Here is a 14,123-nt window from a genome sequence, read left to right as displayed (position 1 = left end):
TCAGAGGATACTGTAGGTCATATATGAAATGTCAGATTCTTGCTGACCTGGAAATGAGTTCATAAAACTGTCATGTTTAAACCTGTGCAAAATCTATCTCTCTAAATATCAAATATACAGGACTCTTTTTGCATTCAGAGATGAAAGCTTGTCTAATAAAATAGTATAAATCAGGCTTCGGTATCTAACACAACGATAAAGGATGAGAATTATTATTAAACTCAAGGATTTTTCATTTGTGTGGAACCAGCTTGTCTGAGTGTCTGTAATATAATCCATAGATGTCTCTCCTTGAGGTTGTAATGAAGTGTTCGTTGTGTTGTAGGACACAAGCGTGGAGTTATCTCAGCATGTGAAGGACGTGGAGACTCTACACAAACTCTCAGAGGAACTCTGTAAACTCGGTTCTGAAGGAAGTGCAGATCTTCTACAGAACAAGATGAAGAACATCTCTGACAACTTCAACGCTCTCAAGGAGACAATTACAGAGAAGTATGGCATTACTATAAGAGAGCAGCACTTAAAGGGATAGTTCATATAAAAATGAACATTTACTCATGTACTCTCCCTCAAGTGGTTTCAAAAATTGGAGTTTCTTTCCTCTGGTGAACACAAGAAGATATTTTGAGGAATGCTGGAAACTATTAACTTCCATTGTAGGAAAAGCAAATACTAGGTAAGTCATGGGTACAGGTTTCCAACATTTTTCAAAATATCTTCTTTTGTGTTTAACTGAAGAAACTCAAACAAGTTTGGGAGGAATAAATGGTGAGTAAATAATGACATAATTTGCATTTTTTGATGAATTATCCCTTAAAAAAAACGTTATAATATCTTAATATTCTACTGTGTCCTAATCGTTTTTATTTTGTCTTGGTTTGTGGATTGCCCTGCTTTTTAACTGCATTAAAGCTGAAAAAACAAAAGAAAACAAACAAAAAAGACCTTACCAAAACAGTACGAATTCCTTTTTTTTCCCTGTTAAACACTAAAGAAGATGTTTTGAAGAATGTTGAATACCGGTATCTACAGGTGTCAATTTTTTGCATCATTCTTCGAGTTATTAAGCTTCTTTTGTGTTCAATAAATGAATTTGAATGAATAAATGAAACTTTAAGAGAGAGTTTGGTTAGCTAGGACTGTTTAAGACAACATAGTCTCATTCTGAAAACGTAGCCCTGTATACATTTCTGGAGATCGCAAGTTATGTAGCCAGAGGTACGTTTGGCTACATTTCGTCTTTAAAACGAACGCTACGAGGCGCTATGCACTGTTTTTATCAGTTTGTCTAGTGGCTCGCCTTGTACGCCATGTACGTTGTGACGTGGAGTGGAGTTGACCGCGACAACAGGGTTCGAGTCTGGTGAAGAACGGTTCCAGAAACTGGGTAAAGCAAAAACAAAAGCCAAAAAATTAAATAAACAAGTAAATAACAGGGTGAGAATGTGGTAAAATCTGAAAACATGGTAAAAATCTGGCGAGAGCTTTTCTTTTCCTGGATTGCTTTTGAAAACACTATTGGTTGGGTTTAGGGAATGGGGTGGGTGGAGGGATATCGGTCCGTCAGTCAGTCAGTCGACAGCGGCCTCTGGTGGATTTACACGAGAACAGCAGGCGCGAATGGCACTCGCGAGAGAAATCTGAGATCTCAAAAAGCCTCTGATGGACTCATGAAAACAAAAACGGCAAAAAAACGTAGCTCCTGGGATGTATTTGATGCTCTCCAAAAATGTGTACAGGAGTACGTGTCCATAATGAGCCTGGGTTGGTTAAAGAATGTGCTGTAATGAAGCAATATTATAATCAATATTGCATTAGTTCTGCATTTGTCCAGACGTGGAGCTGTTTACTGAAGCTCTGTGTGTGTGTGTGTGTGTGTGTGTGTGTGTGTGTGTGTGTGTGTGTGTGTGTATGTGTGTGTGTGTGTGTGTGTGTGTGTGGCAGGACGGCGGAGGTCTCATCCTGTCAGGATCAGCTGCAGGAGTTCAGGGCGGCTGCAGGAGTGTTAATGAAATGGCTGGAGGAGACAAAAGAGCGAGTGCCAACACTTCAGGCCAACTGCAGTGAACAGGGCCTGAGAACTGACCTGAAAACAGTCAACGTGAGTCCTGCTGTTCACTCTTACACTACGATTATAAATCCTTCAGCATTACACAATGAAAATAAATGCACAGAAAAGACTTGGAAGATCTAAAACAAGAATAAAACAACAGCGATGCTTTAGTTTCACTATTAACTAGTGGTTTGGGACCTGCCTATTGTTATGTATTAGTAATTAGAGTATGAGTATAAGTATGATCTTATTCTACATTCCTAATACTACCCAATACCTAAACCCAACTACTTCTGAGTTATCTATTAACCCTCGATTTGTATTTTAATATTAGTACCAGGCAGTGCTTCATTTGTGAACTGCGAGGTCCCGGAACAGATCGGGGTTACGGATCACGAAAGTGGAGGGGGGGTTGTGGACTGGTGCGGTGGATGGCGGAGGGGTTTCGCGGATGATAGTGAGCGGGTGGGGTGTTGCGGATGAAAGTGAAGAGTTGGCGAGTTGCGGAAGAAAGTGAAAGTGAACAGTGGACGGGGTAGGAGGGCGGTTGAGGAGGGGAATCGGTAAAATGAGGTGCCGGATCAGATTTCAGAGGTGCCAGATCCGGCGTGTTCCAGCACAAATTAACCCCTGGTACCAGATCTTGGAAATGTTTAGATTTCTGCCAGATGTATGGATTTTTTTTGGATAAATGAATAAATTGTATATATATTTACATTTTTTTTTGCATTTCCCATAATTTCCTTTCATCAAATACAAGACATGTCATTTATTTTATACATAACCTTCAAAAAAACCAAATCAAGCACAAATTTTTTATTTAATGCAAATATAGATATTGCCTGGTACCGTACGGTACGATACTGGTCAGTATGGGTCACCTTTATCAGGCTTGCGTTTCCACTGCCTAAAGGGTACCAAGGGTGGGACAAAGTTTCAGTCGACGTCATTCTCACTCGCGGAAATGTGAAAGTAAAGGTGTACGGGTTGTTCACATATCACATGAGAAGCACTTGTGTATATTATACTTGTTTATAAATGTTCATTACTAACCTTTATATCAACATGATTTGATTATAACTGCAGATCAATGTGAAACAGCCTACTGTAACGTCTGCAATTATGTGAAATAAATAAATAAATTCAACATATATGAACACATACAGCCCCTTACAGTCTCTGATATGAGACCAATTACAGATAAACTCCACACAGCAGACATTCAGTCCTTATTTGGGTTCAAAAACAACACGCAACATGTAGCTCACAGTCAGTGCAAACCTCTCATCTGTGTCTGTAATCTTCACCAGCACATGTAGCCTCTGTTATTCTGAGTTCATAACAGTCCAAAAGGCGATGATAAGCATGGCAGTTTGTTCATGATTCAGGTTGCTAAAACAATTTGCCCCTGTGTTTTGTCGGGCTTCTCCTTTGCTTTTTCGTGCTTGTGAAGTTTAATTTTAAACTAATTTCGAGAGGAGCATGTGCTCATGATAGACCCAGCTGACCCACATTAGCCAATCATGATCCTCCAATCAAAGGATCCCAAGTCACTATATATCCTCGTTTCCTCTCTACAACTATCTTCGTCTGGAAGAAACCCTCCTCCACCCCTTCTTCCACCTTTATCCAGAATGGGTGGCACGGTGGCCCAGTGACTAGCACTGTTGCCTCACAGCAAGAATACCAATGGCGTTGGGTCCTCGCTGGGCCATCTGGTATTTCTGTGCGGAGTTTGCATGTTCTCCCCCGGGTTCCCCGGTTTCCTCCCATCATCCAAATGTGCTCTATATTATAGATAAAATAAGCCTAAATCTTTTTTCTAATATCTTACTCTCAGGAAGTTCACCTTGGCCTCAGCAGCGGGGGAGTTTGAGATCGACCTGAGCTCAATCTCCCCTCGCCCTGCGAAAGGGGGGAGCCCTGGGCTCGAGGATCCCTTGAGCTCAGGGCTCTCTCCCGGGACAGCACGCCAAACAAGCTATGTATAAATCGTGAGCTAAGTGTGAACTCTTGAACACTCTCGCATTTATCTGTTTCTGAAAGGATCGGATGTCGGAAGCGCTTCAATAATCACGCTCACATTATTATCATCAGCTCAGGAAGTTCATTATTTCAAATATAGACGTGCGGCGAGCGATTGCGAGCTCGCTGAAGAAAGCGTAACCGCTAGTAATTTCAGACGACCTCATTAAACAAAAACAGGACACAGCAGATTTTGTTCTTCTTAGCTTTGAGGCTGTTCATCAAGACAACGACAAGGTTTACTTGAGCTCGGGTCAAACCATGGCTCGTTATTATATGCATATAGTATTACGGTGTAATGTGTGTTTAAAACATGGCGGTTCCTTTGTTTTCATTCTGGCTAGCTCCACGAGCGAGTGACGTTTCTCTGTAAACCAATAGCGTTCAGCTGCGTGTCTAGCTCCGCCTTTTGGTTCCCTTTAGTCTTGCTTGGTACACTTTGCAAAGGGTGACCAAAAAGTGGTACGATTCGCTTTTAGGTACCTTTTGACAGTGGAAACGGCCATAAAAGCGTACCGAAGCGTACTGTACCGTACCACACAGTGGAAACGGGCCATTAGATAATGATGAAAAGTCACAAAAATTCAGTAAGATGAAGGGAACTTTGTTTTTAATTAGGGAAAGTTGACGTCATATAGACCCCAAGTGCAAATTAAGGTTTATTAAGCAACTAATTAGGAGTTTAGTAAGGCAAAGGTCACAGTTAATGGTTGGTTAATAGTAAAAATATAAAGGACTTAAGGATTGCAGTAAAGAATGAACCATATATGGACGATAAGCAATAGCTCATGCTTTTGCACAGATTTCTGCTTTAAAGTGTTTATTTGAGGGAGTTTTCCCTCATTACTGTCGTTTATCCTACTGGATTGCACCGCTCACCATTCAAGAATGTGTGTGTGTGTGTGTGTGTGTGTGTGTGTGTGTCATTTTACAAGGGCTAACAGAGAATAATGGAATGTCAAAATCAGGGTTCATACGGGTGCTGTAAATCCTTGAAAATACTTGAATTATAATCTAGTGTTTTCAAGTGTAGGCGTCACAGTGGCTCAGTGGTCAGCACTGTCGCCTCACTGAAGAAGGTCGCTGGTTTGAGTCCCGGCTGGGTCAGTTGGCATTTCTGTGTGCAGTTTACATGTTCTCCCAGTGTTGGCGTGGGTTTCCTTCGGGTGCTCCGGTTTCCCCTACAGTCCAAACACATGTGCTATAGGGGAATTGATCAACTTAATTTGGCCGGAGTGTATGAGTCTGTGTGAATGAGAGTGTATGGGTGATTCCCAGTACTGGGTTGTGCCTGTAAGGGAATCCGCGGTGTAAAACATATGCCAAAATGGTTGGCGGTTCATTCCACTGTAGAAATAGATTCCACTGAAATAGAGACTAAGGAAAATGAATGAGAGCTTAGATTTTGAATAAAGTGCTTCAAATTGTGCTTAATGTTGCTTTCATTATCATTTGTTACTAAATAGGTAATATTTGAGAGTAAATAACTAAGATTTTGACAGCAATTCAATGTTGGGCTTGTGCAAACATGCCATCAGAATGTTTCCTTAGGTTACTAATCACTCAAAAAATGATGTTTGCTGCTTGTTCAAACTACTTACTTACAATGAGCTGGAACAACACAATTCTTGAGGTTTTTTTATGGACAACTTAATTGTTTTATGTTCAATCCACTTAAATTTGTCAAAACTAATAAGTTAACTTAATTCCTTCATGTTGTCCCAACACAAATCCATTGTGTGGAAGCCAGCATTTTTGATAGTGTACTACAGAATACTCTAACAATTAGCATCTGTTTTATATATATATATATATATATATATATGTGTGTGTGTGTGTGTGTGTGTGTGTGTGTGTGTGTGTGTGTGTGTGTGTGTGTGTGTGTGTGTGAAGTATGTATATGCACGTAAATATGTAGTTTGCCAGACTTGTTAGAAGTTAGAAAATGCATCTGGAAAGTGCTTGAAAATGCCTAAATTTGACAAAAAAATGTGTAAAGAGTTTGCAAAATGTCCTGAAACTCTTAATATATACTGTTGGTCAATATTATCCGCCCTTGTGTTGATTTTTGTGTGTAACATGATTCAGGAATTTCTCACAGTATTTCCTATAATATTTTTTCTTCTGGAGAAAGTCTTAACTGTTTTATTTCGGCTAGAATAAAAGCAGTTTTTAATAGTTTTAAACCATTTTAAGGTCAATATTATTAGCCCCCTTCAGCAATATTAGTGTTGGATTGTCTCCAGAACAAACCACTGTTATACAATGACTTGCCTAATTACCCTAACTTTACCCTAATTACCCTAGTTAAGCCTTTAAATGTCCCTTTAAGCTGAATACTAGTGTCTTGAAGAATATCTAGTCTATTAATATTTACTGTCATCATGACAAAGAGAAAATAAATCAGTTATTAAAGATGAGTTATTAAAACTATCATGATTAGAAATGTGTTCAAGAAAAATCTTACTACTGTTAAGCAGAAACTGTGGGAAAAAATACAATAATAATTCAGACTTCAACAGTATATTGTAGAGTTTTTGAAATGGCATTTTGCTGGTCTTTTCCTTCTGTCTGCAGGGCTTGCTGGACGCCTGGACCTCCAAATCTCCCGCGGTCCAGGATATAAATAGCAAGGGATCTGCTCTGTGTAGCCTAATCAGTGTTTTGACATCGCCAGCCAAAGCCAAGATACATCACAACTCAGGTATTGCCACGGCGTATTTTAAGATCGGACCAAAACATTCATCACACGTCTCTGTTCTGCATGATCACTCATTCGGTCCGTCTCTGGAGAATGCAAACAGACGGGATATCTTTGTTTTTTTCTGCAGGATCGGTTGTCAGTAATGGTTCTGGTCCAGGAAATCATGCTTTTCTGTCAAACCAAGGTGAAAGTTCATGCTAATGATAAATTAGTTTTGGGTTTACTTCAAGGGGGTGTTCGTAAGACCATCTTTATAATCATAACATGATTTTCTGCTTGCTTATGACAACTGTTATTAAGTGTGATTTGTTCAGGTATGCGGTTTTAAATTAGGGCTGCACGACATTGGAGAAATCTGACATTGTGATACAGTGGTCCCTTGTTATTCCTGGGAGTTACGTTCTAAAAATAACTCACAATAGGGGAAAACAGCTTTATTTTTTACAATTATAGATGTTTTAAGGCTGTAAAACCCCTCACTACTCACTTTATACACTTTTCTCAGACAGGCGTTAACATTTTCACACTTTTCTCTCTTGTCTTGATCAAAACCTGTTGTCAGAAGCAAACATTTTAATGAGACATTTTAATAAACAAATGCAGTTTGTTCCACTGAAAAAAGTGATCAGAGCAATATTCATGACACAGTTATAATGCTCTTATGACAGTCATGTTAATGACAGATTTATGACAAGTTATGTTGTCTTGATAATGTCAAGTTTTCATAACAAAGACATCCCAAACAATGTCATATTTGCTATTTAAAATGACAGAGCTGATTGAATGACACTTGATTAGTTTTCATAAGCATGCATAAAATGTCCTTGTGTCATGATATACTCAAGAAGAATAGTTTGTTGCTTGTTTAAAGTACTTATTTAAAATGAGCTGCAAATACCAACCCAGGCTCATTCTGAAAACGTAGTCCCGGGGACGTTTCTGGAGGCCGGGAATTATGTAGCCGGAGGTACGTATGGCTGCATTTCGTTTTTGAAGCGAACGCTGCGGGCCGGTATGACGCCGTTTCTTTTTGCGCTCGCTGGCTGACCGCTTACCTTCGTGTGGAGGGCTTTCCCGGCACAACCAGTTTGTCCGGTTAGCTCGTCCTGTGCGTGGGCGGACTCGAGATGCAGAGAGGAGCTGACCACAACGACGACGACCGGGTTTGAGTCTGGGGAAGAGCGGTTCCAGAAATCAGGTAAAACTAAAACAGAATCCAAGAAATAAAGCGAAGAGTTTCATAACAGGGTGAGAGTGTGGTAAAATCCGAAAACGTGGTAAAAAAAAATAAATAATAAAATAAAAATCAGACGAGGGCTTTTCTTTTTCCGGACGGCTTTTGTAAATCGTTGGTTGGGTTTAGGGCGGCGAGTCAATCGGTAAAATCGGTTGGGTTCAGGGAAGGAGGAGGGTGGGTCAGCCGGCCGATTGGCCGGTCGCCCAGTCAATCATTTAGCCAGTCGGACAGACAGACGTTCGTTCGACAGCGGCCTCTGGTGGGTTCACGTGAGAACAGCACGGGCGCGAACGGCACTCGCGGGAGATGTCCGAGAAGCCAAAAAGGTGCTCACAGCGGCCTCTCGTGGATTCGCGAAAACCAAAAACTGCAAAAATATGTACCTCCCAGGACGTATTTCTCGGTCTCCAGAAACGTCCTCGGGACTACGCTTTCAGAATGAGCCTGGGTTGGCAAATACACAATTCTTGAGTTTTTTTTGGGAGGGGGCAACTTAATTGTTTTATGTTCAATCCACTTCAATTTGTAAGAACTAATAAGTTAACTTAACTCTTTAATCCTCTATTGTGTGGAACCCTGCAGTTTTTACAGTGCATGATTACAAAGATGTCAGTCTTATGAACACCCCTTCAGGTAAAGTGTTACTGATATTAGTAGCCATTGCATTTGGAGCTGTAAGCGTTGACTTATTTAGTGAGCGTTATGTATCTGGTGTTGTGTTGAGCAGAGCTGATGATGGTCCAGCAGAACGTGTCCTGCATTAATACGGATTATGATCATCTGGGGAAGCTGCTGAAGAGCCGCTCTTCTGAACTCAACGCTTTGCTGAAGAGAGTTGAGGGTGTTTGTGAACAGGCTGAGTCTCTGCGTCAGTGGATGGAGGATGCAAAGAAGACAGCAGCATCCTGGAGGAAACAGCCATCTGGGAACGACTCGGTCAAATCACAGCTGGAGCAGCAGAAGGTGAGGAAAACCTAATAATATGTGGAATATTACTAGTTTTGTAGAGTGGTTGTTCTGGATTTGTGAGAATACTGCGAGTGAATTTGATAAGCTAACTTTAGGTGACTGTTAAGGTATTTTCCAACCCAGGCACCGAAATTTTCATATGCTATGAAGCACAAAATAATTTAGAGTTGATTTAAGCAGTGCGGATTTGTTCTCCTCTCTCTTCTCCAAAGAGGAATAGGCTGCGTATTGTGTTCATCCAATGCTAGAAGGAGAGTTCAGCTCATTATTTGGATTATCCCCAAATGCAAAGCTTATTTTAGGAAATCAGTGGAATTTTGATGCATTGTACTTGCACACGCATATGTAAACAAATCCAGAACAGAGACTGGCAGTACTTACAGACATTAAAATAAATGGCAGCCGGGTTGATATGTCGGAGCAATAGCCGCATTTCCACTATCGGGCCAGTGCGAGCCAGGGCTTTAATCGGGCCAGGCTGGGCCAATAACCCGGGAGGTTGAGAAATGAGGCCGAAATCATGTCGCGTTTCCACTGTCGGACTAGTTGCTCTCAGCGCGTCACGCAAACACCGCCCCCAGAACGTCCCCCGAATCAAACGTCACACAACCCGCCCACTTCAGCGGGAACAAAAAACTCAAATTATAACCACAAACACAACCTGGCATCACTACGAGAGCTGGAAGATGGAGAACACCGAAGCGATTGCTTTTTTACTGTTTGTGGTGTTTTTGTAGTGTTTGTACTGTTTTCGATGTACTTGATAACGTCCTCATTTCTGCAAACGCCGTCTATTTGCCTCTGAACATTTTCCTCGGCCCAAATGTTCAGAAGAGCCCTGGTGTCCTCAACTGACCAGTACTGTCTGCTATCCATTTTTTCTTCTTCTTCTTAGTGAGTTGATCAAGTGCGATAGCAAAACAAATGTAAGGGAAGAAAGCATCTTGTCTCCTCTTTACCTGACAGGAAAACTCCGCCTTTGTACGTAACCCCGCCCCGAAGCCCCAGTTGGCCCTTCTTGGCCCAAGGTATTCGGCGGGCCGAAAAAGGCCGGACGCTGGCCCTAAGGAAGCCCCGATTTGGCCCAATTACGCCCCGGAAGTGATAGTGGAAACGCGACTAGCCTTGGCTCGCCCTGGCTCGCTCGCTTTAGGCGCGATAGTAGAAACGCGGCTAATGACCAAAGCAGACCATGAGGCAATTATTGTCTATGGGCAGTGGATCAAATGTATGGACACACACACACGCACACCTCAAACAGCAGCAGGGGAGAGGTGTGTCAGTCACTGAATCCAGCATATAGGGGTTCTCAACTGTCCTCCACGTTCTGTCTTTACTTTATGCACTGTGCTTGTCATAGAGGTATCAGTGGCTCAAATGACGGCATTCTGTGTTTAGCTTTTTGCTTGTACGGTGGCTCTGAACTGTCAAAACACCTCTCGAAGTGCTTTTTCAGATGCGAAAAATGGAAAAAAATTGAACCCAGTTTGATTCTGAACTATATTTTTCCCAAATTTTAGCTTAACTGAAAGATTTTTTAAAATATTTTTAATATCGTTTTAGAAATCAAACAAATAAGACCCTCCAGAAGAAAAAATATTATAGGAAATACTGTAAAAAAATCTGTTAAACATCGCTTGAGTAATATATGAATGTATGTGTGTGAATGAGTGTGTGTGGATGTTTCCTAGTGATGGGTTGCAGCTGGAAGGGCATCCGCTGTGTAAAACATATGCTGAATAAGTCGGCGGTTCATTCCGCTGTGGCGACCTCAGATTAATAAAGGGACCAAGCCGAACAGAAAATGAATGAATGAATGAATATATACATGAAGCAGCTGATTATTGCGTCTGTCTGCAGGTCTTTGAAGAGAACATGAAGCAAAAGCAGGATCAGCTCCAGCAGCTGAGGGAGAATCTGCAGCGCTTGATCCAGGAGAAGCCGGACTCACCCGACGCACAAAAGTGGAAGCACATGCTGGCACAGATAGGTATGCATCCATCCATCACATCCGAAGGCATCGATCGGTTTTATCTGCCGTGTGAACGGACAGACGGATGGCCAGGTGCAAAACTCACACACTCAACTCCTACACAACTGTGTACATACAGTTGAAGTCAGAATTATTAGCCCCCCTGTTTATTTTTCCCCAATTTCTGTTTAACAGAGAGCAGATTTCTTCAACACATTTCTAAACATAATAGTTTTAATAACTGATTTATTTTCTCTTTGTCATGATGACAGTAAATAATATTAGACAAGATATTCTTCAAGACACTTCTATACAGCTTAAAGTGACATTTAAAGGCTTAACTAGGGTAATTAGGTTAACTAGGCAGGTTAGGGTAATTAGGCAAGTTATTGTATAACGATGGTTTAAGGGGGCTAATATTATCGACCTTAAAATGGTTCTCAAAACTGCTTTCATTCTAGCTGAAATAAAACAAATAAGACTTTCTCCAGAAGAAAAAATATTATCAGACATACTGTGAAAATTTCCTTGCTCTGTTAAACATCATTTGGGAAATATTAATGAACTAAAACTACACTGAAATGCAAAACAAATTCAAAAATAGTTGTAATTAAAACTGTATCTTTTATAATATATTGCATACTATTACACTATATAATTAATATTAAAATTATTGATATAATACAATATAATTACTATGTATTGCAAAACTGTCATGGCCTTGACCAGTATTGTGCTGGGAGTGAAGGAGTTGATGTGTGCTGTTTTTCACACACAGATGCAGGATGGGAGGAGGTCAAGGGGTCAATGGAGATCCGGAAGCAGCACCTGGAGGAGTCGTCCCGCATGCTGGAGCTCTTCCAGACGGCCCGACCGCAGCTCTCGCAGTGGCTGCAGGAGAAGGAGCTGATGATGGGGGTCCTGGGACCCTTATCTGTGGATCCTAACATGCTGAACACACAAAAGCAGCAAGTACAGGTAGACTGAACATGCCGTTAAAGTCTCCGAGAGATGAAAGAGTGTGTTTTCTATAGGCAGTTTGCAAAGCTCACTCAGATATTAATGATATTAGGTGTTGGTGTGTGGAGAGTTAGGGCAGAGAAGATGCATGCATGTGTGTATTTATATATATACATAATAAATATACGCAGCACACACCCTTAAATCAAAACAAACTTTTATTTTGCATGTAATGAATTAATTTCTTTTTGCCCAGCACTACTAATGTCACGTGTTGTTTCTTTGATTAGATCCTCCTGCAGGAGTTTGACAGCCGCAAGCCTCAGTATGAGAAATTAACCGAAGCCGCTGCATCAATTACCAGCAGCGCATCAGAGAAGCAGGATCCAGCAGTACAGCAGGTCCAGGATCAGCTGGCATCTTTGTCCCAGAAGTGGCAGGCTTTGACGGGTCAGCTTTCTGAACGTCACGCTCTCATTGAACGAGCTGTCGAGAAGACCACGCAATTCCAGCAGCTCCTGCAGAGCCTCAGTAAAAGCGCCACTGGCCTGGAGACTGAACTGAATAACCAGCAGACCCTCAGCAGCAGACCCGATGAAGTCAAGAAGCAGATCCAGGCCACCAATGAGAAGCTTTCTCAGCTGCGAGAGGAGAAGAAGAGGCTGAAGGAGGCCGAATGCATCTGCTCGGAGCTCTCCAAGATGATCACTGAAGAATATCTCAGAGCGGACCTCACAAAACAGCTGGAGAGTGTCACTAAACCATTCAGACAACTCGAGGACAAAGCAGGTATTGCTTCAGCTACTCTTCTTCTGTCTTCAAATTCACAGAATACCCGGATTTTCTATTTGCAAAAGCATCTATGCTGTATTTTTTACTTATTATACAAACATAGACTTAACATCTCTGATCTGTGATGTGCAGAATTTCTGTTTTAGAAACTCTATTTCTATTTAAAGTATTATTTATTATTTTTAATTTATTTCTATTTATATATTTCTGTTTTATTTTTATACAAGGGTGTGGGTCAGTCGATCGGTGATATTCATCCCGAATAAGCTCCAAATTCACATGTACGAGAAGGACCTGTATGTGGCACGTATGAGAAAACGTAGCCCAGTAACACATTGATATTCACAAAAATATAGATAGCGGCCTCTAGTGGATTTGTCAACACAAGCTGCAGGGAAACGTATTTCACGGTTCGCAGAAATATAACCCTGGGCACATATATCCGATGAGCCTGGGTTAGTCTCATTACCTGCCTATTATGAAGATATTTGCTATTTATTAGTACATATTCTGCATGATCTTCTTCTACATCCCTAATCCTACCCAATACCTAAACCCAACTACTACCCGAATAACTATTATTAAGCAGCAAATTAGATGTTTATTGAGCAACCGTCATAGTTATTGCTTTGCTGATAGCAAGAATTGTACCCTAAAATAAAGTCTGACCAAGATTTCTTATGTAATGATATTATATTTTATCTTCGCTACTGAAAAAAAAGGCTTCAACCAGCTTAGGCTGGTTGGCTGGTTTTAGCTGGTCGACCAGCCTGGTTTTAGAGGGGTTTGGCCACTTCCAGGCTGTTTTCCAGCCATCTCCAGCCTGGACTCAGCTGGTCAGGCTAGGAGATGACCAGCTAAAACCAGCTTGACCAGCCTAGCCAGCCAGCCAAAATCAACTATGTCCAGCTTAAACCAGGCTGGTCAAGCTGGTTTTAGCTGGTTTTAGCTGGTCATTTTTCAGCCTGACCAGCTAAGACCAGGCTGGAAATGGCTGAAAACCAGCCTGGAAGTGGCCAAACCCCTCTAAAACCAGGCTGGTCAACCAGCTAAAACCAGCCAACCAGCCTAAGCTAGTTTAAGCAGTTTTTTTCAGTAGGGCTGTGTTCATCAGACAAGCAGCCTAAACCTAATTATAACCTTAATAACTATTAATAAGCAGCAAATTAGATGTTTATTGAGACAAAAGTCATAGTTATTGATTTACTAATAGCTATTGTACTGGAAAAAAAAGTCTTGACCAAGATCTCTTATGTAAAAATGCTATATTTTACCTTCTGTTTAGCAGACAAGCAGCCTAAACCCAACTTTTACCTTAATAACTATTAATATGCAGCAAATTAGATGTGTATTGAGACAAAAGTCATAGTTATTGGTTTGTGAATAGCCGGAATTGTACCCTAAAATGAAC

At 41.1% G+C, this 14,123-nt stretch overlaps 1 protein-coding gene across 1 annotated transcript in view; it reads left to right on the top strand.

Moving 5' to 3' along the window:
- The window catches only part of dst (dystonin), a 360,347-nt gene that overhangs the window by 218,253 nt on the left and 127,971 nt on the right, over positions 1-14,123 (top strand). Inside the window, exons 54-61 of the mRNA XM_056470777.1 lie at positions 326-492; positions 1,945-2,101; positions 6,656-6,782; positions 6,910-6,966; positions 8,747-8,982; positions 10,849-10,978; positions 11,739-11,938; positions 12,211-12,709. Coding sequence (XP_056326752.1) covers positions 326-492; positions 1,945-2,101; positions 6,656-6,782; positions 6,910-6,966; positions 8,747-8,982; positions 10,849-10,978; positions 11,739-11,938; positions 12,211-12,709 — 1,573 coding nt within the window. The remainder of the gene's footprint in view (positions 1-325; positions 493-1,944; positions 2,102-6,655; positions 6,783-6,909; positions 6,967-8,746; positions 8,983-10,848; positions 10,979-11,738; positions 11,939-12,210; positions 12,710-14,123) is intronic.

Source organism: Danio aesculapii, chromosome 13 (assembly GCF_903798145.1).
Source record: "Danio aesculapii chromosome 13, fDanAes4.1, whole genome shotgun sequence".
Taxonomy (NCBI): Eukaryota; Metazoa; Chordata; class Actinopteri; order Cypriniformes; family Danionidae; genus Danio; species Danio aesculapii.
This window is presented reverse-complemented; position numbering and strand designations above follow the sequence as displayed.